This window comes from Peromyscus eremicus, chromosome 3, assembly GCF_949786415.1.
Source record: "Peromyscus eremicus chromosome 3, PerEre_H2_v1, whole genome shotgun sequence".
NCBI lineage: Eukaryota > Metazoa > Chordata > Mammalia > Rodentia > Cricetidae > Peromyscus > Peromyscus eremicus.
The window spans coordinates 123,570,661-123,598,323 of NC_081418.1; the positions used below are offsets into that span (position 1 = coordinate 123,570,661).

The window sequence follows — 27,663 nt, forward strand, 5'->3', positions numbered from 1 at the left end:
CAGAGACATCAAGCTAACACTAAGCCAGGAGCTCCCTCCCCACTGGCTAATGTTCACAGTACCAGAAAGTGCCTTGCACACTGCTTAAGGGGGAAAGCTGACAACAGCCCTACTCACCCCTTCAGGGAATAATACTGACCCACCAGGCAAGCTGTCCCCACTGGGGAATAGTGGCATGGTTATGATGGGAGTAACCAACTACTTTCTAATTGGATTTGAGGCCCGTTCCACATGAAGAAACCCATCCTGGTACATAAAATCTGGTTAAGAGCTCATGGGTGGGGAGGTCATACATCACAGAAAAGAGCCTCGTACTATTGTTTTTGCTAAATGGGCATGTTGTCCAGCTGCCTTCCGAACACTCCTCTTGACCCTATAGAGGCATGCTGCTGTCAGCCTGCTCCAGAGGAACTTCTTACTGTGGGCAGTGCTGAAGACCGCAACTCAGAACTGCTCAAAGTACCAAGGATAAGAGATGGTGGAGAGCTCCTCCTTAAACAGCAACATCTGTATCATCTCCTCCACCTCAGGGAATATCACAGAAGATGGAACAGGAAAAATGGAAGAGTGGGAAAATGGGGGACATGCTACAAAAAGCTGTCTTCTGGCTATAACACGGCCATCGCACTCATGAACTCACTATTTCTGTGGTCATCCACACATAACCTGTGTACAACTGGACATGTGATCATGGCTAGGAAGGGAGCTCATGAGACCCTAAAAGACTATTAATAGTTGACCATTGCTGGAGGAAGAGGACTCATTTGTCTCAGTGGTGTAGCCACTTGTAGGTTGCCAGTCAATAGGCAAAGTTCCACTCAACCTCAGGCAAAAAAACTCCAGCTACACACACAAAACAGAGATGAAAGTAGAAAGAGGAAGAGGCTTCTGTGGAAGAGGGAGGGAGTGGGAGTGAAAACAGTTAGCATTCGTTGTAGGCATGTACAAAGCTGTGGAGGAACAAAGGATAGAGACAGGAAAAACCAAGGCTTAGAGAGGCTTGGCCATGGGAGCCAGCACTGAGGCTTAATGTTGTGCTATGATCCCACAAAAGCAGCCCAAAAGTTTGTCCCACAGTCCCTTGACACTACAAGGAGGTTGTAGGACCTTTAGGAGGCAGGCCCTAGTGAGAGGTTCTCAAATCATTAGAAATATGTCCTTGAAGCTGATTGTGGGAGTTTGCTTTCTCCCTCCTTCTGCTCATTTTGAAGCCTTAAATCTACTACCCTCCCTATACACCAAACAAATACACCACTAACCTCCTAAGAACCTTCAATCTCCAAACAAAAAAAAATTAATAAACCTTATCTCTTTCAAAAGTTAGCTGCCTCCAGTATTTTGTTCCAGTCACACAAGCTGAGGATTGTTGTTTTTAATACCCAACAAAGCCAGTTGTGGTACTGCAAGCTGGTAGGATATGCTGAAGAGGCAGAGGCAGAACAGGTTTGTAGTTGGTTGTTTTACTCTTTGTTCTTTGGGGGCCCACCACCCCACTCCCAAATAAACCACACAGAGTCTTATTCTTTCTTATGAATGCCCAGCCTTTGTCAGGGAACCAAACATGAACCATGGAAAAGTACTAGCTAGGCCAGAGAACAAGCCACAGGCCCTAAACCAGATGCCCTCAAAGATAAAGAACATTCCTCAGTCAGGTAGGTCAGGTAGCATAGCAACAGAACAATGGGCCCTGACCAGTGACCTTACCACCTAGCACAACATCCTGCAGCCTCACGACTTGCACATCCTCCTTCACCTGCACGTCTCCCCTCAACTGCACGTGCAGCACACCCTGCACCCCTTACCCCCTCCCTGCCCCCTCCCCCTCCCATGCTATATAAGCCTTGCTGAGGAGAATAAAATTTGCAGCTTGATCAGAACCCTGTCTTGCTGTCTTCCTTCGTGTCTCCCCGACCCTTTCATTCTTTCCTGCAGGTGGGTCACCCCCGTTGAGACCTCACTGACTGGGGCAAGCCTTAGCTTTTTTTAAGCCTTACCTTTTACCTATGGGCCTTTAGACTTCTCTATTCTATATACCTTTCTTTACTTCTTTTTGTTGTTGTTTTGTTTTGTTTTGTGTAGCTGGAGAATTTCTCTCCAGCTCCCGCCACCAAGTCCCGCCAGTCCCAGAGCCCACTTATAAAATAAACACACAAACCCTTACATTATTTAAACTGCTTGGCCATTAGCTCAGGCCTGTCATTGTGTAGCTCTTACTCTTATATTTAGCCCATTTCTATTCATCTTTACTTTGCCACATGGCTCATGGCTTATTGGTACCTTACATCTTCCTTGTCCTGGCAGCGGCTCCAGGCAGTCTCTCTCTTCCCTTCCTGTTCCCTCAATTCTCTTCTCTGTTAGTCCCACCTATACTTCCTGTCTGGCTATTGGACAATCAGAGTTTATTTACATATAGCGATATCCACAGCAGTTTTGTTTTTTCGAGACAGGGTTTCTCTGTGTAGATTTAGAACCTGTCCTGGAACTCACTATGTAGACCAGGCTGGCCTTGAACTCACAGAGATTCACCTGGCTCTGCCTCCTGAGTGCTGGGATTAAAGGCATGCGCCACCACTGCCTGGCCTTTTCTTTACCTCTTACTCATGGCTGGCTGTGTAGCTAGGTAGTTGGCCCCTTGTGTCCTCCTCTCCTTCTCCTCTTCTCATTCCTTGATCCCTCTTCCCTTTCTCTCCTTCTATTTATTCTCTCTGCCTCCTAGCCCTGTCTATTCTCTCTCTTGTCTAGCTATTGGCTGTTCAGCTCTTTATTAAACCAATCAGGTATTTTAGGCAGGCAAAGTAACATAGCTTCACAGAGTTAAACAAATGCAATGTAGAAGAATGCAAAACATCTTTGCATCATTAAAGAAATATTCCACAGCATACACAAATATAACACATCTTCAACTAATATTCCACAAGTTCAAGGTCAGCACAGAATGAAATGCTGTCTTCTGGACATGACAAGTCCATTGAACTCTTAAACTCACAGCAGCTATTGTTACCTGCACAAGACCTGGCCAACAAAATGAGCCAACATTCTAGCAGGCAGCACTAACTGAACTAACAGCAAGTTACATACACTTATACACACACACACTTGCACGTGCATACACACACATGCACACTCACACACACAAAGAAGAGAGGACATAAAAGTGGGAGGAGTGTGTTGGGGGTATCTGTAGGGAATGGGAGGGGGAGTAGGGGTAAATATATATAGTCAAAGATATATTGTATACATATATGAAACTGTCAAAAATAAATTTTTTAAAATATATGTCTAAAAGCTCAATAACTTAAATTAATTTCCTGATCTAATTACAAACTAAAAATAAATGAATCCCCTGGGACACCAGCCAACTCTACAGAATTTCAACCACTGTCACCACAAATATCTATAAATAAGATCCACCAGGGGGCAGCAGAACTGCATTATGACAAACTGGTTGACACACATCCTAAGAGGTCCCAGTAATGGGATACACTTTTGGAAACCTCAGTCTGTGCCTAGACACCAGCTTCTGCTCCACCCATGTGTCTGCTGATCTCTCCCTTCAGTTCTGACCTCATGTGTCTCTCTCCATGGCTAAAAGAACATCTAGGAGCCCGAGTGTGCATCAGCACTGCACACACAATGGCCTCAACTCCCCACCAGTCCCAATAGTTATGGGGGACCACCAAGGACAGAGCAGGTAAGTAGAGTGGTATAAAGTCACAGAGGGGCACATAGCCAGAAGGCCACAGTAAAGGCTGCCTCCCAGCCTGTGTCTCAGCCACTCCAAATTCTTGTCTTTCTGATCATGAGATAGAAACTAACATAAACAAAAGCACAGAGATTAAGTTTGGCCACAAAGGTTAGCATGGCCTTTCCCATCCCCAGATCAATCTTTCTTTTAGCTGGAGAACTCAGTTCTGTCAGGTGACAGGAGGAAGGGATTGAACAGTAGAAACAAAGAAAGCACCCAGCTGGAGGACCTGATAGGAGACCCACATCTGGATGTACCAGGGCTTTCTGCTCTAGACAGACTGCAGAGAAGCTGCCAGACAGCCAGAGACCCCACCCCGAATCAGACTCTCCACAGCTCTCCACATTTGCCACAAGCAGAAAATGAGCCTGTGCCAATGGTTGAATTCTCTCAAAACAGAACAACAACAAAAAAGCATGCAGGAGGGTCTCGTGATGGATTCAGTCACAGCCCATTTTCCTGAGTCACAGAGTTAGTATGAAACGATGAGGTCTCAGAGGGACTCTGACCTAGCTGTGTTCAGCTGGGCTCCTGGACCTGAAGGTTCAAGGTCAATAGAAGACAGGATGTCCCCTACCCACAAGATCTATTTTATTCAACCTGTATGTGTCTGTTTGTGAATGCTGATCTTCATTGTCAACTTGAGAGGATTTTTAGAGTCATCAAGGAGAAGCTTCTAGGAGCATTTCTGAGGATTTTCCAAAGGGGGCTGAGGAGGGAACATGTACTGACCACACCATGTACTGGGGGCCCAGACCTAGAAAGCAAGCTAGGCATATCTCTCCCCCCACCCCTTTGTATGTGTATGTCTATACATACTGAAGCCATTTCCAGCTAAAATGTTCTTTTTGAGTTCTGTCTGTTTGTGCCTCTCTCTCTCTCTCTCTCTCTCTCTCTCTCTCTCTCTCTCTCTCTCTCTCTCATTCTTTCTCTCCCTCTGTGAATGTGTGTGTAGTCTCTGTCTGTGTGTCTCTGTCTCTGTCTGTGTGTGTCTGTAGTCTGTCTGTCTGATCTTTGTATGTCTCTGTTCTCTCTCTCTCTCCTGCTCAACTGAAGCCATTTCCAGCTAAAATGTTCTTATTGAGTTCCCATGCCAACAGCATAGTTGAGCCACTGGATATCAGTCTTAAACAGGTGATGTTTCCTTCTGATCCCCAAATACTCCCCCATAGCCATTATGGTTTGAGTGTGAAACATCCTGCACAGGCTTGTGTCCCTGAATGGTTGGTGTCCAGCTGGGGGTGCTGGTTTGGGAGGTTGGAGGACCTTTAGGGATGTGGGTTCTTGCTGGAGGAAGTGAGTATTGAGGATGGACCTTTCAGGCTAGAGCTGCCTCTGTTTCCAACCCAATTTCTCTATTTCCTGACCGATAGGTGTTGGAACCAGTTACCTCACCCTCTGGCTGCTCCAGCTACAATGTCTTCCCCACTGTGGCAGACTGTATCCTCTCAAACTGAGAGCCAGAACAACTTTCTTTTCTCTGAAGCTGAAGCTTGTTGGGTATCTGGTCAGAGCAAGGAAAAAAGAAACACAACAGCCCACTTACATGCAATGTTGAACACAAAGGAGAAATTAGAAGAAATCCCTTCATAAAAACATGTGCATTTCAGCACGTAAGTGCTCAGTCATAACAGAGGGTGCAGGAATGAAATCAGTTGTGCCCATATATATGCACACATTTGAAATGAGGTAAAAAGATCTGGTATTTCAAACAAGGTACAGGAGGGAGGGACTCAGGAGAACAGAGTTGAGCACTATGCAAAAATGAGTATTCTGTGAAGAAATGGCTGGCAAGGTTTCTGCATTTACTTATATTCAATTTCAACATCAATGGGATGTGTATGACATAAAGCTGTATGACATATGTATGGATGGCTGGCTTTGCCAGAGGATTAGCAACTCAGGTTTGGTTGCCTGCCCTCCACCCACCAAGTGCCAACAGCATTCCTTCCCATCACAGCACCCTCTCACGATGGGGCAGAAGCACATACACTGAGGGCCACAAAGGTGGGACAAGTGGCCTGGGATGACAAGTTGCAAGCTAGCTTGTTAGTTTGGAGCCAGAGTCTCCATACTAGGGCATGGTGGTGCTCCAGAAAAAAGATCTGCCTTGAAGACTTCTCTCTTTCTCATGCCACCACAAGGCTCTGTCCCTAGGGAGCAGCTGCTCTGTCTCTCTCCTGAGAGAGCTGGAGGCACTTTACCCAGCCCACTGTGAACCCTGCTGCTCCCATCAACATTATCAGGCTATCCATCAGGATCTCCCAAGGTATGGCTCACCAAGCCCAGGAAATAGACATAACCAAACAAGTATGGGGAAATCCAGGGCTCAAACAGTAGCAGAGAGGGTACAAATGCTCTGCATCTGTCTCCCCTGTACCCCTCCCAACTCAGCCTCCCAGGGCCGTGTCCTAGAAGGGTAGGGTAGGGATAAATGGTACAAGTAAGACAGAACTTGGACTTCAAGAGGGAGTCCTGGATGGCCCGTATGAGAACACGTCCAGAAGCCACTGTTTCTGTGCAGCACCTGTTCTGAGTCAAGGACAGGTATTACAGAATGACAGCCCTCTGGTTCCTCACAGTCAGGAACACGGTAGCCTTCCTGACCCATTAACACCTTTCCAAAGCTAAGTCAGCATGTGGATCTACAGGGAGCTCTCTCTACCTGTCCAGCTTCACCAGTAGGACCCAGTTCACATCCTCTGATCCCAAACCACATCTACTCAAAAACACTCTGGAAACCCTTCCTACAACAGGAAGACTCCCATCCTTCCATCATAGATGTGTTTTTGTTTTGGTTTTCTGAAGTTTGGGACGAGACTTTTATTTTTTTAATTAAACACGTGTATTGTTGACTTTTCATGTTCTCTGCAACAAAAATGTCTGACAAAAGCAACTTAAGAAACAGGGGTTTATTGTATTTTTACTCACAATTCAAGGGTACAGTTTGTCAAAATAAGGAAGGCACAGCAGTAGGAGCATGAGGCAGCTGTTTACACTGTATCTGTGGTCCGGAGGAAGAAGTAGATGAACACTGGTGTTCAGTTCACTTTCTCCTGTTTAATTCAATCCAGGACCCCCAGTCCATGAAATAGTGCTGTTCACAGTCACAACGGGCTTTGTCACCTCAATTTATCTAATCTGGAAACTCTCTCATAGACATGCCCAAAAGTTTGGTTCCTGGATGATTCTAGATCTTGGCAAGTTCGCTGTCAACATTAGCCATCACAGTACCCATGAGTGACAGCCACTACATAGCTTCCATGTTGTGAGGAAGCCCAGACTGTATGGAGGTAGCCTAGAAGGCAGCTTCCCATCAACCAGCAGATGTTTTTAAAACTAGCCTTCAGGTAACTAGAGTGCCCATCCTTGAACCACCCCAGCCTTCTTTCCTCCAAGTGAGGCCTCAGACTTTGCATGGTACAATCAAACCATTCCAGCAGTGGCTACGTCAGTGTTTCCAGCCCAGAGGATAGGAAGCAAAGGTACTGGGTGGAAGTTGACCCATGAGTATCTTTCAACACTCCTATAATGCTGAGCATGGCTCAAGGCTCATAGCAGAATCCAGACTAAAATAGGGATCAGCAATATGAGACCCCATACACAACAGGGGTATTAAATTGGGGGAGAAAGGCAGAGCCCCCAAATTCGTATTATATCTCTCCCTTATTCTACAGAAACTTGCTTAGGAGAATTCTTATAAGTTAAAAATGGGTCCCACCAGATGAGCTCCATCAGGAGATGAGTCTTGACAGATGATTGACCAATTGTTCAGAAAGACTTCTGGAGTTTGCAAGGGGTTGTCCAACATCACCAACATAACTAAATTCAAAGATCACTGCTGTCCCCTTGTCAAATGTGACTGGTGGACTCTGGGGACAGCTGTGCCTATCAGAGGATGGTGCATCCACAGCAGTATCGCTCAGGGTAGTCAGCCACGTACACCTGGTGGTCGGTGCCATAGATGTAGTAGACAGAAGTCTTGCCTTGGTACCAGTAATGAACTTCGGTGATGGGGATCAGCTCGATGGTCTGGCGCTGAGGAAATAAATGGCCAAACACAGAGTTGCACTCAAGTCACTCATTTGTTTATGAAGCAGCGTCCGCTCCCCATGGCTTGCAGGGTAATGTGGAGAGCTGGGTGCACAGGATGTCTGGATCTGACCATCTAGATTCATCTCCTGCTATGTTCCTGTGCTAGTCCCATTTCTGTTACTGTGATAAAATATCCAGACCAAAAGCAACTCAGGGGAGAAAGGGTTTATTTGGGCTCATAACTCCGTGTTGCTATCCATCTCTGAGGGGACTTGATGCAAGAACTTGAAATAGCTTGTCACATCCAAAGTCCAGAGCAGAGAGAAAAGGAATGCGTGCATGCCTTCTCCTGTTCATCATCCATCTCTACACTCACCCAGTCTAGGACTCAAACCTACAGAATGGCGCTGCCCACAGTGAATGGGTCTTGCCATCTCAATGAACATAATCAAGACAATTCCCCACAGCCATGCCCACAGGACAACCTGACCTAAAGAAAATCTCATTGGGAGAGACTCTTCCCAGGCGATCCTAGAGTACGTCAAGTTAAGAACTAACTACTCATCACTGCTCCTTCCTATGGTCCTAGGAAAAACTAATTTCTCTTCAGCCACTGTCTGATGTTAGAAGTGAGGCATGGACATCCCCACTTCAAGGAAGCCACATGACACTTCCAGAAACATAAATGTCTCCATGAGATACTGGATAGGGGTGGAGAACAAAGTTGTTTTCAACACTTGTGTATCCAAACCAGCACAGAGATATCTGGAGTGGCTTATTAATTTAGACTTTGGTTTTAAGATAAAATGTTAAAGAAATGCCAGCGTTTGGTGGATTCTATCAGGCTTATCTGCTCAGATGTCCCTCAGCCACCACCACAGCTGTGTGTCAGCACGGCCTCAGGGGAGTCTTTCTCACATGGTCTCCTTTTTGCAGATGGGGAAACAGGAGGTTCATGAGACTTCAGGTTCCGAACATCAAACACTGCAAGCCTGGGCTCCTCACCTTAGCGGTCCCCATGTCAACCTCAGATCTCCTCCCGCCATCCACCTCTTCCTAAACAACTTCCCCTCAAAGAGGAAGTAGAACTCTGTCTCCCACAGAGTCTACCTCAGTCCCTCATCTCCAGCCCCTTCTCTGAGTAGTTAGTTCAAAACCTTCCCACCCCCCAGCTCTGCTGAAGAAGGAAGCGGGGCTCCTGCAGAGGGGAGGAGGGTTCCCTGCCACCTTTAGTCCCTGGTACCATTTGACTGTTGCCAAGGGCAACCCCTAGCCGGTATACAATTGTAACTCCTCCTGATGCTGAAGTGGCATGTCCCTGGGACGTTTCTGTAGTCTGCCTTGTGCCTTTTGCTCATGCTGCTTCCACATCGCACTCTCGGGCACAGGATCCCAAACCCAAGGAAAGGGTGTGATGGCTAAGAGCCAAACCCTCCTCACTCTTCCCATCAGAAACACCCCAGCTTACGGCTCTTGACCACTCAGAGGCCCTGGGAGAAGAAGTAGCGAAGCCAGATGGTTGCTCAGATTTCTCTCCTAACTGCCTGTGAGTTCCCGAGGAAGACTAGAGCAGAGCTGAGCCCTGGAGTAGGAGCTAGGAACATAGGACATTGCCCAGGATCAGGATTAGAAACTTCTGTGAGCCCTCCTGTGTGGTATTGAGCTCCATTTCTCTAGACCTTGACTTTCTTATCTGTAGAATGGGGTCAAAACTATCTCAGAGTTGGGATGCCGAATGAAATCAGAAAACTAATGCATATTCATAAGCCAGGAGCTATGACTCAAATGATCATTTTGGAAATCAAAAGGCAGAAGTCCCCCTCCCCCCCCCCAAATTGCCATTCAAAGCCTCCTAAATGGGGACTAACAGGCACATGAAGGTGAACGCCAAGACTGCTGCCCAGAGGTCTGGGCAGAGGATCAGGAGCACTCTGACTTCTAGACCCTTCTACAAGAAGCAGCAGCAGCCCCACCTCCATCCACTATGAGCTCAGAAGCTCTGCATTTGAGCCCACAAATCACCCAAGCCCTCAGCCCTTTAGATGACGGTCCTCTTGCAGTTGTCTGCTTATGTGTTTGCCTCTTGGCTGTACTCTGCAATGGAGAAAATTTTAGATGTCCACTTGCAGCTTCTAGAACTGTGCACATTGTGGTGGCTGCCACCTCCTCATGACTAGATTCCACTCCCCATCTTCTACAACAAGAACAAAACACCATCGTAGATCATTGGCTCTAGCTCCAGGACCAAAGGCCAATTAGAAAAGAGGGTCCCAGATGTGACCTCAGTCATTCTGTTCCCTTAAGAAATTTTTTTTTAATGTGCACACCCCCTGCCTTGCTCTTTCCAGCTCCAGGATTTTCCACAGTGGATTATGTTGCTTGAGGTGAGATTGTGAGGTGGGAGAAAGACCTTAGAGGCTACACCAGCCACTCACATAGCATGTCATTTAGCACGGCAGGTTATGAAAGGACTCACGTTGAACACTCTGTGAGTATAATGGTCCCAGACAGTGACCAGTGTGTGCAAGCTGCTCAAGTCATATTGCCCCTCAAGCCCCAGTATTCCTAAGCCCTCCTACCAAGCCCAGAGTAAATGTCTCACTTGGGACTCCTCCTTCATGTAAGCCAAATCATCCTGGCAGGAGTGAAAATATTCTAGAAAAGCACTCCCTATCAGACTATTGACACAATGGATCCCCAGGAACTGGAATTTTCCCCCAGGGAAGGGATATTACACAAGGTGTCGGGCACCTTGCAGAAAAGGGGACAGCCTGGAATCTGATGTGTCGATGATGAGTGGGACCACACCTTGACCAGGACCTAAACCTGTCAGAATCCCAAAGGCAGACCTGGAGGGAGGGAGGGAGTCACTAGATTTCTTTAGGTACGCCTCTTCTGGGTATGCTGCATTGAGTAAATCTTTTGCTGCTTTTGCATATTGGGAACAGGTGGCCAAGCCCAGACCGTGGGCTGCTGGGATCCAGGCACTGCCACTAACTACTCAGGTAACAGCTGTAAAACTCCACCCATGCCAAAGCCAGCTCCCCAGGAGACCAGTGGGTGATCTGTCCCTACCCAGTCCCATTTCCTGACAGCCTGCTGCTGCACCTACCCCAGGTCCGAACACCAACCCCCATAGCCCAACTCTCTGCAGAGAACTCTGAGGGATACAGAGCCTACCGTCCATGTCCAGAGCAGATAGTGCCAAGAAGCAGCAGCCCAGCCTCCTAGCCTCCAGGTAGGTGGTCACTGGGGCATGACTGAAGCTCAGAGCCACCCTGGGATCAGACTGAGGTTGACATGTCACCTAGCTTGACTTCCTCCTCACCCCACCCACAGTCACTCAAGCCTGACTGGAGCTCAGAGCCACTCTGAGATCAGATTGGGAATGCCATGTAACTGGCTTGGTTTCCCTCTCAGACCTTCCCCAGTCCTTCAAGCAACCCTTCATAGTAAGTGACACTCACATAGGGTTTGCTTTGTAGAACGCAACCTGAGATAAGACCCAACCTCACCACTTCACAGACACTGAGGTTCAGTGGAGGGGAAGGGTTAGTCCAAACCTTCAGAGAGTGCCAGATCGGAGAAACAGGTACCAAAAGGGTGTGTCCTGCAGTGTCTGCACCACTGACAAGGCCCCAAGTCCCACACCTCAGATCCCCAAAAGCCTATACTAACCTCCAGAATTGCTACTAAAAGAACTGCTGGCCCTAATAAATTATGTCCACTCTCTGGGCTTCCGTTTATGAGAACAGCCCAGGGGCTCGGATTGGACCTGGGGACACCACAGAGACTATTGGCCCAGATTCTTGGCTTTCTGTAGTTTTGTTACGATATTGAAAAGCTGGAAGGTTCCGAGTAAATATCTGGATGCTAGAAAGTCTGAAAACTCCCTGCCATGTGCAGACACAGAGCTGAGTGGAGAGTGAGCCTTCAGAGGGTCACCCAGGTGACCACCTAGCTCTGGGAGGCAATGGAGTTTGCAATGCCTGAAGCTCACTGAAGTCCCCTTCCAGATCCCAGATGGTCCCAGTTCCCTTTAAAGCATTCATCTTGGCCTTCTCTCTCCGTGCAGCAGGAGAGATGTGCAGAGAAAAGGGAGTGGGACTCATTGGGAAAGACAAAAAAGGAAGCAGGTTACGGCGCAGGTTAGCACCTGTAAACCCTTAGCCCGCAGCAGCAGTCAGGGAAGAAACCAGCCATGAAGGCATTCGAAGCAGCTGCCCAGGACCACAGGTGGATGCACGAGACCCAGAATCTAAGCCCTGGTTGCAAGGCCCAGGTTCCCCACCGCTACCTCAAGCACAGGGTGTTCCCTGAAGTCAATACTGGGAACCTTTTTCTGTTGCTCTCTGATTTTTTTTTCTTTTCTCTTTTTCTTTGAGACACAAGCTCTCACTTATAAGCTAGGCAGCAAGCTCCAAAGAGCTGCCTGGACCCCCGGGGCTAGTGCCACTACAGCCAGGCTTTTATGTGGGTACTTGGGATCTGAATTCGAGTCCTCGTTCTTGCACAACAAGCAAGCACTTGACTCACTGAACAATCTCTCCAGACCCCAATAACTCTACTCCATGGGGCAGGGATGGTGATTCTCGTGGCAGACACCACTGCCACCTAGTGGCCACCAGAGAAACTCCCCAAATGCAGCCGTGCACCGGCCTAAGGCCAGGGTGCTGACTGGATTTCCTTCCTGCTCTCTGAATATGAGGGAGTTAGAATCAAAATCACACTAGGACTCATTTCCTGTAAATAAATCCCCAGTCCTCTCTCCCAGTGACCGATGGTCCCTCATGCCCCTTCAGCCTCATATGCTGGTCCTCAACTCCAGCCACACTGCCTCAACTCTGGAGTTTCCCGGGCTGTGCATTTCCCGGGCTGTGCATTTCCCGGGCTGTGCATTTCCTGGGCCCTTGATCCCCTGCACCCTCACTCCTTAAGGCAAAACCTCATTTCTCTCCGTTGAGTGGGCAGGGAAGCATTCCCAAGCCAAGCCCTCATCCTCAGCTCCCCCTGCCTCACCTGCTGAAGGATGCGGGCACGGGAAGCCAGAACGGTATTGTGTTCCTCAATGCCCCGCTGGGAGGCCAGAGAGATATCCCGCAGGGGGAAGTCCACAATGGGGTATACCTGGAGAGACAAACAGAACGCCTCACTTTCCCTCCCAGAGCACCCCACAGAGAGCTATGGAAGATGCCAGGGCTGACTCCACTGGAGACCGCCGAGGACGCCCAGAGAGTGATGGGAAAGACTCCTCGAGGCCACACAGCAAGCTGAGAGAAACTCTTTAGTCATCAGTCACCACTTTATTGGCTCAGGGAGTCCAGGACAAAAGGGAAGGGTGCAGAGAGCCTAGATTCCCTTTCTGAGGTCCTACTGTGGCTTGCTGAGCATCATGCTGAGTGCTGAGATAAAGCCAGAACTAAAGCACGTGGGTCGTGTATCACACCGACATCAAAACTGCTCGCTATGTGCCCAGCGGGAGCAAAATGAATGGTACAGAGTCCCAAGCAGCAGGCTGGCAGCTTCATGCAGCCCATACATGAGAGCATTGACTCAGTCCCTGAGATATCCCCATTCCCAGGCTGCCATATGAAACCTTCTCCCATGTGGAGACAAGCCCTGCCTCCCTTACAGCTCCTCCTTGAGCTCATAGCCCCGGCAGCTCCATGCTCTTTCCCACGTCCACTCAGCATCCAATCCACCCGGGCAGGGGGCTGATGACCTCGTGGCCCTGACACCAGGCTCCACTCAGAGTCACCCAGGGCCTCATCCCTGGCTGGGCAGCTCTGTCCCCACCATACCCATCTGCCCTAAACCCCACAGAGGGTCGGATGCTCCAGCTAGTCTTCAGGATGCCAACCTCCTTGCCACCTGTGTGTGAAGGCACCCTCCTTACCGTGGCATTCTCGTCCCGGAAGAGGTTTTCCCCTCTGGCTTTGGCGAGCAGCTCCCCGGGACAGTGGAGGTGATGTGGGGACACAAACTCAAACAGGCTGTTCTTCCTGGGAGGAGGTGTGGGAGGAAAGCAGAGCACCGCATCAGCTTCAACATGGATCATCACAGTCATTACACCTGCGCTGCATGGGGTTGGGGGCGGGGCCTAAACTCAGTGCCCTGGCCTGGGAGGAGCTAGTCCCCGTGTACCTTGGCTTGCCTAGCATTTATGCTGGCCAGGGACAGGACAAAGGCTTCGTGATAGGAACACATCCGTGGCTGACCTAGAGGCACATACACACAGTTGTATCCCAGACACCAGTGTTCAGGGGCCCAGGGACTGCTGCTCTAGCAGGTGACGATGACCGATGTAAACTCGAAGCTAAAGCAGGCTTGATGGCTCTGTGGGTGAAGGCACTTGCTGCCAAGCCTGACAACCTGAGCTCAATATCTAGATCCTGTATGGTGCAAAAAGAACCAACTCCTGCAAGTTGTCCCCTGACCTCCACGTGACAGCCATGGTACTCAAGTGCCTGCGCGTGTACACATGCACTTCCACATTGGAGCATGCTCACACTCACACGAAGTTTTAAAACATTAACTTGAAAAATGAGAATAAAAATAAACACAGAGTCAAAGCCCGTCTGCATCCTCTACCCCCACAGCTGTTCCCTCCTGGACCAGGTGGAAGCCCCCATGACGGAGAGGTTCTCTGTACCAGCAACACCACCCACCTCCTCCAGGCCTGGCCCCTGGGTGTCACTTACCACATGATGACCAGCTGGACGAAGTGCTCCAGCTTCCTCTCCCCCTTGCAGGTGGCACATGTCTTGTTCCCCCGCCCAGAGCAGGTACTGCACCTGTGACCACAGCGAACAAGGCTGAGTATTATTGTGGTTCTCAGAGGCCCCTGCCCTAACCCTCTTCAGTAGACGACTCCCTGACTGTGGTGGCATACACCTGCCCACTGTCACCCTCCATCCTCTGACAGCTGGACCCTAATGTCCTCTTAGGAGCATATGCTTCCCATGCCCAGCCCACTTGGTTCTTTGGCTTTTTGTTCCCACCTTCTGTGGCCAGCTTGCGATCTCAGCCTGGCTGGTTACCTCATTCCATCTGTCTGGCAACATTAAGCCAACACAAACATGGACCCAAGTCAATGCAATGCGAACCACCTTAGGATGCTCTTAGAATTCTTCAGAAGAATGTCCTTTCCCACCGGGCTGCTTAACCTGGTCCCCTCACCACTCCAGCTTGGTGACACTATTTAAGCACCTGGATCCAGCTAGACCTGATGCCATGACAGAAACATATTCTTGGACTATACAGTTGTTGGGCCTATACTTTTTTGCCACAGCCAATTTGAATTGAGTCATTTTACTTGAAAAATGAAATAAACTAATGTTCTAACCCAAAAAAAACATTCTTCACTGGTCATGGAAGAAGGTATGGTAAAGCTTGGCCAGCCAGGTTTGACCATTAACCAATCTAATTTTGAACATTCTCACTCCTTGTAGTTTTGTTTCCCTTTAAAGGTTTATAAATAGCGAGAAGACATAAGCTACAAGATGCCACCCCCCACTGTATGCAAAGCCCCAAGAGCAGAGATAAAATGGTCTGGGTTGTTTAGTCAGTCAACCAACTTGCTCAGCAGCTCCTCCAAGCAGGCCCTGCTCTGGGGTGTAAAGAAGGCTTTGCCCAGAGCCTGTGCTCAGAGTTTAAAATTACCCTTCCAGCTAGTGTTTCTCAGAGCTTTCTCCATGCCCCATCTCCTCACACCTGCCCCACATACTTTGGATGGCTTCCTAACACGCTGGGCCTTGAGACAAGCTCACCCTCATACAAAGCACAAGAGCATCCCATAGGCACAGACTCTGGCAGTACAGCGGAGAGAGAAAGCTGGGGGCCCATGCCCTTTCCGGCTGCACAGTGACCAGAAAGAAACCGAAGACTAGCGAGCCTTCCCCCGCCCACTGCAAACCCACTCCTACCTGCGCCTACCAGAGCCAGAACACATGTGGCATCTCCGGGGCTGCCTGGCCTTTCGCTTGGTACCACTGCAAGATGAACACCTCACCTGTGGACACACCCAGACTCAGCAGCTCCCTCCCGGAAGCAGGGCCCAGGCCACCCTGAGACCAGCTTCCCACTCAGCCCCGTGACCCTGACTCAGGTCTCTTCCTCCCCTGGCATTGTGGCTTGTGGCTTGTGGCTTTGTGGCTTGAGGATTGGTGGCTTTGCACCCTGCTGGGCACAGGATCATGTCCATAGATCCCTGTTTCTCCTCTCTGATTTGTCCCCACCCCAAAGCCCCAAGATCTGCCTCCAACCAAGTGTCTGGAAGGAGCCAGGAGCACAGTGGCTGAAGACCAGGGTGAGGGCAGGTGCTTTTTAGGAGAGTACCCAGGGCTGGACTCCTGACATTCAAAGGAAGCACAGGGAGCAGGGAGGGGAGGAAGGGAGCCAGGGAGGAGGAGAGAACAAAAAGATCACGAGGTTGAGAGGGTACAGATGGGTGGTGGCTGCAGACAATGCCACAGGAGGCAAAGGGCAGGAGGAGACATGGAGAGGAGAGAAAAGACAAGTACCAGGTACAGCCCACTGGGACCCACAGTGAGCAGGTGAGAGGTGAGTGCCCAGCAGGCCCCTGGATGGAGGGAGAGTCATGGTGGGACATGGTTGGACAGTAAGTGATCAATGCGTGTCTGATGAGCAGACTCAAATTGAGAGCCTTGGCTTGAACGTCTAGCCTCCAGAGCCAACAGATTCTGTCCCTTGCAAACCCAGGATGTCTTGGTGTGACTGGCCTCGCAGTCAAGCATCCACCAACCGTCTTGGGTCATTCAGCTGTACCCTCTTGCAAAAGATCCTCCAAGCTGGGATTGTTGACAGTTTGCACCCCCTCGTGGAGGGGTGGGCAGGGTCACAAAACTCTCACCTCCGTATCCAGCCATTCTCCATCACCTGTTATATGCAACTCTGCCTCAGGGAGGCGCTAGAGTATATAGTTCTGGAAAGAGTAGGGAAGGGGGACTCCATCTATGCAGACATGAAGCCCTCCCCCTGCTGGGTAACACATTTCAGGTCCAGCATGCTGAGGGAGGAGCATTCACACGCCTGGGGGGTACCTGTAAGTAACCCCCTGAACCCCAATATATTCATTCGTTCGAACTTTGGTGGAATTGTGCCTGGGTCTGTGGTTGGGACCTTAGGAAAAGGGACAGACCGTTGTTCTCGTCTTTCCTTGGGAAGGCATTTAAGCATGGTCCTAAGACCCATTCTTTTATAGGGTCCAGCCCTATGCAGATTCTCAATGCCTGTGAGGAGGAAGGTGAGAAACTCCTAAACTGAACCATCAAAGCATGAGTGAGGGTCACTGGAGGCATCCATGCTGACTGTCCCAGCCACAGATAGGAAACTGAAGCCTTGGAAAGGGAGGTGACCCACCAGAGATGACACTGTGGGTGCAGGGAGCCCCGAGGCCCTTACCTAACCCCGCCATCCCCATGCCCACCCCAACACTCGCACAGGATCATGACTCATATGGCCCGCCCACAACTCACCATGCCGGCCCCATGGCAGCCGCTGCACTTGTAGCGGCCCCGCCCGTGGCATTTGTGACATTCCTGAAAGAGAAGAGTTCTCCTTGGATGGAGGTCCCTCAGCAGGTCCGGACAGTGTGCCCTCGCACTGAAAGGATGCACGGGAGCCCGGAAAACCCAAAAGGCTCATGCATTCCGCTTGGGACAGAGGAGGAAAAGAAATCCTAGAAGGCTCCATTCTCCCAACCCTAGAATGTCATGGGGAAATATAAGGGAGAAAGGCCCTTCCAAGTAGCTGGAGAGACAAAGGGACCTGAGTGCCAACCCAAGGCCTCATGCTAGAACGTCCCCAAAGCCCAGCCCAGGCTTACCCACACGCTAAGATGAGGGTTCTGTGAGCCCTCAGCTAGCTTACACTCTCGCTTCCTGTCAGACTAAACTACGAAGGCTGATGGAGGCTGCATCAGCAGCTCACTCACGTGGGTCTTGAGAACACACAAAACGGACAATGTTCTTGTGAAAGGCAAGAAGCTAACTGCTAGACTCTTGTCATTGAACGCAAATCGTTTTTGCATTGTCCAGAAAAGAGTGAGATGCTTTCGTGCCTCTTCAGCTCCTCCGCAACTGGTAACTATAAGGACCCACGGGGGTCTAATTACATTCTTAAATCAAGTGTTAATGAGAAAACAGACAGCTGTCAGTAAGAACAGAGTGAGGATGTCAGTCAACTACCAGGTCTCCCACACATCCTGCTAAGACTGATTTCTTTTCTTTTCTTTTTTCTTTTTTTTTTTTTGGTTTTTTGAGACAGGGTTTCCCTGTGTAACTTTGCGCCTTTCCTGGAACTCTCTTGGTAGCCCAGGCTGGCCTCGAACTCACAGAGATCCGCCTGCCTCTGCCTCCCGAGTGCTGGGATTAAAGGCTTGTGCCACCACCGCCTGGCAAGACTGATTTCTATACAACAGACAGACAGAAAACCTATTCCCCTATTGACATCCGAGAAAAAGCTCAATGGAATGTGTGGGTGTGGGGGATGTATGCTTGTGTTTGCACGGCTCACATGGAGACTGAAGGTCATTGTTAAGTGTCTTCTTCCATCAATCATTGTCTTCTTCCATCAATCCCCACCTTACTTTTTGAGACAAGATCTCTCTCTGAACCTGCAGCTCACCAATCTGTTAGGCCAGATAGCCAGTGAGCCCCAGAGGCCTTCCTGTCCCTGCCTCTCTAGCAATGGGGTTACAGGTGCAAGCCCCCACCCCCAGCTGTTTACATGTGCACTGGGGATAAAAACTCGGTCCCGGTGCTTGCTCAGCAAGCAATTTGCCCACTGTGTTTCAGATTTTAGCTCACATCAATTTCCTTGAGTCCTCCACTTATCTTACACTCGAGCGAAAACCAAGCAAGGAAGCATGTGTGCACACAGCTGTCCTAGAAATGCTGTCGCTTGCTATTTCCAGCTGGTCATGGTCCTCTTGCTGTGTGAATGTTGCCGCCCTAAGATGCATGCTGTTCTGAAGCTGGGTTTTATGTTTACCGCAGGCATGACCTACCAGGCTGGGCTTGGGAGAAAGTCTGAGGAAGCATGGAGAACAGGGAGAAACCGACTTAGAGAGCAATACAGACGATCCAATCAGCTGTTACCTTGACCAGAGAGGAGTGAGGCACTTGGAACTTTCGGGTGTCTTCCTGAAACATTGGAGGCACCTGGACCTTCATATCCCAAAGCCTGGGAGAGGCGCCTCTCTGGGGTCCATCCACTGAGTGGTCTGGCACAGACGAGGTCATCGTGAGGACAGTAAAAGGCATCAGGGATAAACTTCTGTGTATCCACCAAACAGCATGACACCCTCTTTGGCGCACATCATGAACTGGGGCTGCAGAAGAGTGTGTACAGGGCCTCCCTGGCCTCCAAGGTTAAGCACTTTGGACCTGGGTTTGAATCCTGACTCTTCTATTTCCCAGCTGTGTGACTCTAGGAAAGTGATTTAACCTCTCTGGAATTTCATCATGTCATCTCTAGCATGGGGATAAATAATGGTCCCCCAGCATGTAGGATTGCAGTGACAATTAAATTGAAGAATGTGTATAAAATGCCCAGCACAGGACGAGCACACTCTGAAGAATCAATGACCAGGAACCATCACCACCATACACACTACCCTGTTTTCATCCTTCTCTTCCCAACAGCATGTTCTCACACTGAAAGTATGCATAAAGGGCCTAGAAAACTTAAAAGGCTTGTGCACTCTGCTTGGGAAAGAAGAGGAAAAGAAATCCTGGAAGGCTTCATTGAGAAGGTGACACCAGGCTGGGTTTTGAAGAATGGACTAGAGATGGACAGCAGAGAAAAATCTTCCCAGGAAAGAAAACGAAGCCTCTAGAGCATGGCAGAGGTAGGGTGGCACAGTAGGTGGGTCATCTGAGCGTCTAGAAGTTTAGGGGTATTTGGTGGATGCCCAAGCACAATGCTGTCTTTGCAGTCAAAGTCAAATGCTAGGCTTTCCCCAGCCTCTTGCAAATTACTTCCCAGGGAGGATCACCTCCCACAGTCAGCACTGGGGAGTCTCTGAGATGAAAGTCATCTCACCATTTTATAGTAAATGGGGAAACTGAGACCCCACAAAGACAAACATCAGATTCAGCATTAGTGACTGAGCCAAGTCCTGATATGGTTCCCCAGCCCCAGCCTGGGGAACCCTTCCAAGCAAACTGACTCCAGACAGTTCACTCACTGGTGACCGGCTGAAATGTCCACTCGCTGACTCTGGATTCACTGAAGGTCTCTAGCCGGTACTACAGAAGGTAACACAAGTGTGTCACAAGCAGTGTCCTTCCTGGTAACAGTACTATGTTGCAAAAGGATGAAGCTTCCACCAGCACAGGCTGCTGTGAACAAAAAGTGTGACCCCTGCCAGGACCCCACCCAGTGTAATCTCATGAAGCTCCACCGGGGAATCATCTACAGGAAAAATCCTATAGATGCTAGCCCATGGTGCATGGAGGCCCCAGGTTCCCGCTCTAAGCTCTCCCTGACTCACGACAAAGTCCTCCTTAATCCTTACGCACAAACCTAGGGACCTTGGGCCTTACCTGGTCTCTCTCTCTCTCTCTCTCTCTCTCTCTCTCTCTCTCTCTCTCTCTCTTTCTCTCTCTCTCTCTCTCTCTCCCTGTGTGTGTGTGTGTGTGTGTGTGTGCATGTGGAGGTCAGAGTACAACCTTAGGTATTGCCCCTCAAGTGCTGTCTACCTTCTTTTTTCGATGCAGGGTCTCTCTCTGGCCTGGAATTGGCTGACCACCCACTGAGCCCCAAGGATCCTCCTGTCTCTGCCTCCCTAGTGCTGGAGTTACAGGCACACACCACCACATCCAGCTTTTTTGGGTTTTTTTGGTGTGTATATATACATTTATTATGGCAAATTATATATATATAATCATATATATATAATCATATATATATATATATATATATATATGAGAGAGAGAGAGAGATGACTGCTATTCAGCTCTAAAGAAATATGTATCCAGCTTTTAATGTGGGTTCTGGGGACTGAACCTGGCATCATGCATGTATAACAAGCATCTTCTGACTAAACTATCCCCTCACCCCTTCTCTTTCTCTCTTATGTGGAAGAAAATGGAGGCTTAATGAGGCCAGCTGTTTTGCCTAGTTCACACAGCTGCAAGCCAGCCTCTTTTTCACCTACACCCAGGACCTATCTACTCTCATGGCCTGACTTCCACTTGGTTGTGTCTCATTGGAGGAAAAGTTGGACACTAGCAAGTGTGGCCTGAGATTCTCTCCCAGGGCCCTGTCGGTGCAGGAGACAGAAGCACCACTTCTGTGGTCTGAGTGTCAGAGGTGAGAGCTCCCCAGTTCTAAGGCACAGGCATGGCTTGGGAGACACAGAGGCTAGGCAGGGTCAGGGGAACAGAGAGGGTCCTTCCTCATTCTGTGACTCACGAAAGGGTATAAGGAGGCCCAGACTTCGGGTCAACAAATCTGACTTTGAACCCTAGATCTACCACATCTAACCAAATGGTCAAGTATCTCAGCCTCTCCTGATCCCCAGTACTGGCTCCAGACACTGTGGACAACATCGCATTGTGATGGACAGTTGTGGGGTAGAAGGATATGACATGGTCTCATCTGCTTTTCACAATGCCTAGTGCACAGGAGGTTGTCAATCATGGTAAGAGTCTTATGTTCTGATTATTAGAACAGGGAGGCTGTGGGAGAGATTGCTCGCGTGCACCTCCGGGACCAATGCCCCCACAGCCCAGTGTCCCCGGGCCCCCGGAATGGCCCTCTACCCTGCAGAGGGTTTGCTGTCTCAGCTCCTGGATGATGAGGTTGCCGGCGGCTGTACTGCTATAACAGCACTGGGAGTTCACGAAGCTGAGCAGGGCCTCCCGGGCCACCTCCTCGGTCACCACGGGGACTCTGCTGGGAAGAGGGCAAAGGGTCAGAGGTCTTGGAGGGGCCTGTGGACTCCCCACAACCGCTCCCTTAGTGTGTAGGGGAACATGGAAGCCCCAAGAGGGAAGGATCCAAGGCCTGACTGTGCTGGGGCGTCAGTGCTGGGGGGACATCTAGCCAAGGGGCCCACGTGACAGGATGCCTAGGGTAGGTAGGACATTCTAGAATGCCTGGGACCCACATTAGCCCAAGTATGGGGCTTAGGAAAGAGACTAAATTGTAAATTTTAAAAAAAAAATCTCCTGAGAAAACCAACTTATAGGGAGGAAAGATGATGAGTTAGGGCTGACAGTTTCCATGGTCACAGATGAGTTAGGGCTGACAGTATCCATGATCACTTGGCTCCATGCTTCTGAGCTCAGGAGACACCTCTAGGCAGGCCACATGCTCAGCCACAAGGTACATTTGGGAAAGGGCCTCACCACATCCCTTCTGCATAGAGTTGGCTGGAACCCAGAGCTCTGTGACAAGACTTCTCAAAACAAAGAAGATGTACATGGGACCCCCTAACATAGATATTTGGGGGCAGGGAGGACTTCAGCAACAGAGAACCAGAGTCGATGTTTGAGCAGCATGAGCCAGACACACATGTGTGCACTGAGCTCTGCAGTCAGGCAAAGGCTGCCGTGGACTATATACACACAAATGATTGTTGCCAGATTCCAGTATCACAGGACTGACAGATACAGCCTGGGGGCTGGGTTTGGCCCAGAGGCCAGAGTTTGCAAAGCCCTGATGTGGTCTGTGGTTTCCACCACTTCAGAGCATGACACCCTGAAGATTCCAAGACCACATCCCCAGGGAGATCTGGTTCAGTGGGTCTGGGATAAAGAGGGTGTCCCCAGAGGGTTTTTCAGTGGCTGAGGCGGTGTCGGAGCTGAGCACTCCCAAAGAGAGTTCCCATGGGGCAACAGGGGCATGTGGAAATGCACTGAGCCTCTCACCTGTGCTCCAGGACTGAGGACCAAGGTGCAGGCTCTGGGGACCTTCCCGGGGCCTCCAAGGATGGAAGGAAGACCTGCCTTCCTAGAGGAGAGGGAAGGAAGACACCATCCCGGCTCAGAAGAACGGGTGTTGGTGCTGTGAAAGAAAGGCTGGCCTAGTGCAGGTTCAAGGCCAGCCTGTGGTATAAAGAGAGAAAGGAAGGAGGAGGAGGAGGAGGAGGAGGAGGAGGAGGAGGAGGAGGAGGAGGAGGAGGAGAGAAGAAAAGCAGAAAAGCAAAGAGGGCTGGGATTATAAGTCAGTGGCAGAGGACTTGCCTTGCTAAGATCTGCCAGACCCTATATTTAATCTCTAGTACATCCAAAGTCAAAAATCACATAAAAATGATATATGTAATACAGCACCAGCAAACAGAATAGGAATTTTAAGGCCAGCGTCGTTTGGGTAGCAGAATGTTCAGGACCACGGAACACTGCCCACTTTCTATCAAATCCCACCTCCCACTTCTCAAGACCCCAGGAGAAAGGGGAGCTATGTCAGCCGACCTATCCACCCCTCAACCAGCAAGAGCCCCTGGAAAAAGCTGTAGGAACTATGACTACTGTGACTCACCACGCCCTTGAAGAAGCCAGTCACAGCTGGGCAGTCCCTCCAGGAGCTCATCAGGGGGCATCACGGGACTCTCCGCTTCAAAACTGAGGTCAGCCATACCTGTCATGAAGACACAAAGAGGGCCATGTCAAACTTTGCAGCAGCCAAGGAGATGGGGCAGAATCGCCAGTAACTTCAGGGAAAGCTGAAAAACGAGGGTGGGTACACACAAAACACCTCTTCCAAACCCTAGATTGGGCTGAGAGTGTGGCTTAGTGATAGAGCGCTTCCCTAGCACACACACAAGTCTGACACCCACTGTAGGATAAACATCAGAGAACCCTCTAGATTTTTCACTCCCACCAAAATTAAATTCTGTGGCCATTCCTTCTAGGTTAATATGAGTGGTGAGCAGAATGCTAAGCAGGCCTTGCTCTCCAGGAGAGCTGCCAGGCCGACATGGGAGGCAGGGCTGAGGGCTGCTGAAGGTTGCAAAGTGTGGCTGGGACAGTGGAGGGAGAAAGGGAATGTCATGAAGACTGACACTCCCTCCCTGCCACCCTCCAAGTTAGGAATGCCCTTCTCTAGCAGTGAGACAAGCTACCTGTACCTCTAAGGCTCGTTTTAAAGGTAGAAAACATACAGGAGTAGGTTTGTAGCTAGAGAAAGTATCCTTCTTAGTGGGAAGAGGGGTGGCTGTGATACAAAGTGACAGGGTCCCAAGGTCTTCAAATGGTTTTGCTTTGAATGAGTTTGCTGATTTAAAACGCTTAGCGACCAGGGTCAGCCACTGTCTTCTGTAAAGAGGTAGGTGAGAGGTATTTGGGCTTGGTAGGTTTAACAATCCCAGTCTCACATACTGAGTGTCACTGCTGGCCTGAAAGCAGCCACACCCTGATGAAAAAGTGTGACTCTGTCCCACTCCAGTGCTTTGTAGGGAACGAGGTGGGGGTCAGGGTTGGCTCCTAAGCTATATCTTGCCACCTGGCTTGAACCCTCGCATGCCAGTGTTTGGAAATGTTCACCTGCAGGGAAGGACTCGGGGTCAGGAAGGTGGAGGCTGGAATGGGGGTCTTTCTGAGCCAGGGTCCATATGTGTCCATCCACTGTAGTTCCCAAAAGCTCAGTAAAGATCAGAGTTGAGTAAATCTAAGTCCCAGAGTCAGAGGGATCAAAGGTCATGTGCGTAGCTATGGGTCTGGGCTCTCCACCATGCTGTGCCCTCCCAGGTATCACACAGATCTGTGTAACTCATCCCCCCTCCCATCAAAATAAAGCAAGTCATATTGGTGCCCATATAATGGGGCTGTGTGTGCCGGCCTCCAGCCCTGAGCATGGCATATAAAAAAAACACTGTCCCTGTGCTGAACTCGATGTGTGTTCCTTTAAACTAGAAAAGAACAATGAAAATGTCAAGTGTGGGGGAAAAAAAAAGGCCACTTCTGTCTCCCAGACTACCCTGGCGGTCAGGCAGCCTTGGGTCAGCCAGGGCACCAAACTCCATCTCTTGAAGGGAAGACAGAGAAAGGCCATGTGGCTGCAGTGGCCTCCTAGAAACCAAATAAAAGGGGCAGGAGGATGAGAGGAGTGGAAGGTGGGTGAGTGGAGCCCCATCCATCACCCTGGAGCCACCTGACCTCTGAGGCAGTCCTAGTACCTCAGTGCTAAATTTATGTCACCATTCTACCCAAACAAGAAAGGACTCTAGGCTGATGCCCCAGAAGGGCACATTTCCTGTGTCACAGGAGGAGCACAACAGGACCATGGAGGTCACCTGCATTGTGCCACATTGTCCCCAGGATGTTGGGGTGAGTTTGGGGGCAGCTGTCTGACTGAGTACCTCACCCTGTCACACACGGTGCTATCTAAGCTCCCACAGGAGTGACCTCCCCATTCTATGTGACTGCTGCATTTCCCCATTCATACAACAGCAAAATGAGGCCCAGAGATTCAACCTGAGGCCACCAGCCCACGCAGGCATAGCAGAAAGAAGTGCTCATAGCTCAATCCTGCCTTCATGTCCCCAGGGCCTCTGCACCTGTCTCTAAGTCCCCAAGCAATCTGCTGCCGAGATTTGCCTTGCAAAGACAGATGGAGAGGTGGGGTCTCTGCTTGCCAACCACAAACTAATTTTTTTTTTGAGTGAAAAGAATTGTTCTTGTGGAGGAGAACAGTTAACAGAGAAGCCCTCTCATCTTTTATCTTTCCCAATGCCATTCTCTCTGGCTCAGAACCTCCTCTGTCTTAACAGGATCCCAGTGTGGTCCTCTCCAGAGCATCAGCATCTCAATGCACATCTGCCCATCGAATCACATTCCACACCTCATCCCTTTCAATTTGTGAGTTCTTCTCTGGAATACTGGGAGAAAGAGCAGGCATCCAGTAGGCACATGTGAGTGTTAGGTGTGCAAAGCACCCCCTATGTGCGTGAGTGTGTGTGGCTAGAACTTCACTTAAGCATATAAAGAGACATTCAGACCTCTTTACCTTCAGCTCTCCCATCACAGTCCTGCCTCTGGGCCCCTCAGCTCTCTTTTTCAGCCCATGTAGCCTTGGAAAATGAAGTCCAGAGAGTCTGAGTGAGCTGAGCTGAGTCACCCAGCAATCCGGAGTCAGAGCTTGGATCTGAATCCAGATCTGACTTGCTAACCTAGCCAGTGGAAAGGGAAGTGGCATCTGTAAATTCAAAGTCTGCTAAGGAGCCACGGCTGAAGGGAAAAAGATGGCACTGGGTATGCGAAGACCTCCAGTCCCAGGGTCCATGAAGATGTGCTTGGTTCACAGACCCCTCTAGGGTTCCCATAAGAGTGACAACCCCCTCATTGCATACCTAGAAAGCAATTCAATGACACTGTACCCATACCCTAATGGTCCTCACATTCAGACCCCCTGACCCAATTTCCTTTTACACATGGAAAAATTGAGACATTAAGTGTCTTGGTCCAAGACCCCACAGTCAATTTAAACCAAAACGATATTCCCCAATTCTCCATCTACTGCCGCCCCGACCACCACCACACTGCCCGTTCCAACTCAGGAAGAAAACTTTCCTTTATGTGAGCATAGTCCATTTCCTCTCAAACCTGTTTCCTTCCTTAGGTTCTAAGCAGTCCTTTGCTCCCATTGTATTTCTGTCCTGCTAATGAGAGACTGGGGTCACCAGGACTGTGACAAGCAAGAGGGGTGTGTGAGATTTTGGCAGCAATGCTGTGCATTAGCTGCATCTAAGAATGAGAGAGAAGAAGCCTGAACCTCAGGCTTCTATTTGGCTGGATACGGGGGAGGAGGTCTCTTTGAGGTAGCTGTGGCATCCTTCCCATTGCCCCAGAGCACATAATAGAGAGGCTGTTGGCTGCCACCAGCGGTCTTTGCTGAGCAAAGAAAAAAGGAAGGAAGAGATAAACAGGTCAGAGATGCTCGTGGAAGGCAGGTGGCATAGATGCAGAGGTGGCCCGCCCCATCCCAGGCTCTACTCACTGTCATCCTCACTGGGTTCCCTGTCCATGGTCAAGACTTGCAGCCAAGTGGGTGTCTGTGTTCCTGAGGACTGTGGTTCCAATCTGAGGGACTACCCTCAGCCCCTCCCAGCCCATTGTTACCATTCTACACATAACAGAGGCAAAGCCACCATGTGTCTGTCAGAGCAGGACCCCACCCTATGTCCCAGGTCCTTGAGTGTCCCACAAGAGCCTTTCACTTGCCAAGCTCGAGGCCAGGGTCCCAGCTGCATTCTGCGCAGGGCACTCACATCCTGCCATTGTTCTCAGCGAGGATTCAAATCCTCCTCTGTCTGACAGAAGCCTAAGTGCCGGACCACCGTGCTACTCCATACACCAGTCAGGAGCAGGCTTCTAAGTCCTGAGGGAACACAGGGAACTGGTTAGCAACCACAGGAGACCGCCCCTCAAGGCAGAGACCACAAAGGTGCTCAGACTAACTGGGGATCCCTGAAGTCTGGGCAATAGTCTCTTGTGTCCTTGAAAGCTTGGAGCAAGACAGCACACAGCACATCACAGCCAAAGCCAGGTCCCCATCCAGGCTGTGTGGGTCATCCTGCTACCACCCTACACCCCTGGGAAGCTCCTGTGGGATTGTTTGTGGAGGTATGCTGGGGCTGGAAGCCAGGACCTCAAGCATTTTAAGGCAAAGCCTACCTCTGAACTGAGCCCCAGGTCTCTCTGAATTATGTACATGTGTGTAAGTTTGTGGGTGGATGGGTGCATGTGTGTATGTGCGCGCATGTGTGGTGAAGGCAAAGGACCACCTCTGGTGTGTAGCCTCAGACACTGCGCACCTTTTGTTTGAGACAGTCTGTTGTCGGCCTGGAATGTCACCATGCAGGCTAGGCTGGCTAGCCAGGGACACTCTCTCTGCCTCCCATCTCTCCATCACTA

General features: G+C 49.9%; 1 protein-coding gene across 2 annotated transcripts; it reads right to left on the reverse strand.

Annotated features, from left to right (window-relative positions):
- Positions 1–6,703: 6,703 nt before the first annotated feature.
- Ssuh2 (ssu-2 homolog) lies at positions 6,704–26,774 on the reverse strand. Of its 2 annotated transcripts, none has more exons than XM_059256833.1 (12): positions 26,747–26,774; positions 23,291–23,389; positions 22,681–22,762; positions 21,571–21,700; positions 19,992–20,052; positions 18,901–19,025; positions 17,278–17,340; positions 15,706–15,791; positions 14,482–14,574; positions 13,677–13,782; positions 12,800–12,907; positions 6,704–7,783 (listed from the first exon to the last, which is right to left on the reverse strand). In XM_059256833.1, the coding sequence occupies exons 1-12, from the start codon at positions 26,772–26,774 to the stop codon at positions 7,637–7,639; spliced, it is 1,128 nt and encodes a 375-aa protein (XP_059112816.1). In that variant the 3' UTR covers positions 6,704–7,636. The 2 variants fall into 2 exon arrangements, with proteins under 2 accessions (XP_059112816.1, XP_059112815.1); XM_059256832.1 differs by having other exon boundaries at positions 21,571–21,703.
- Between the last annotated feature and the right edge of the window lie 889 nt (positions 26,775–27,663).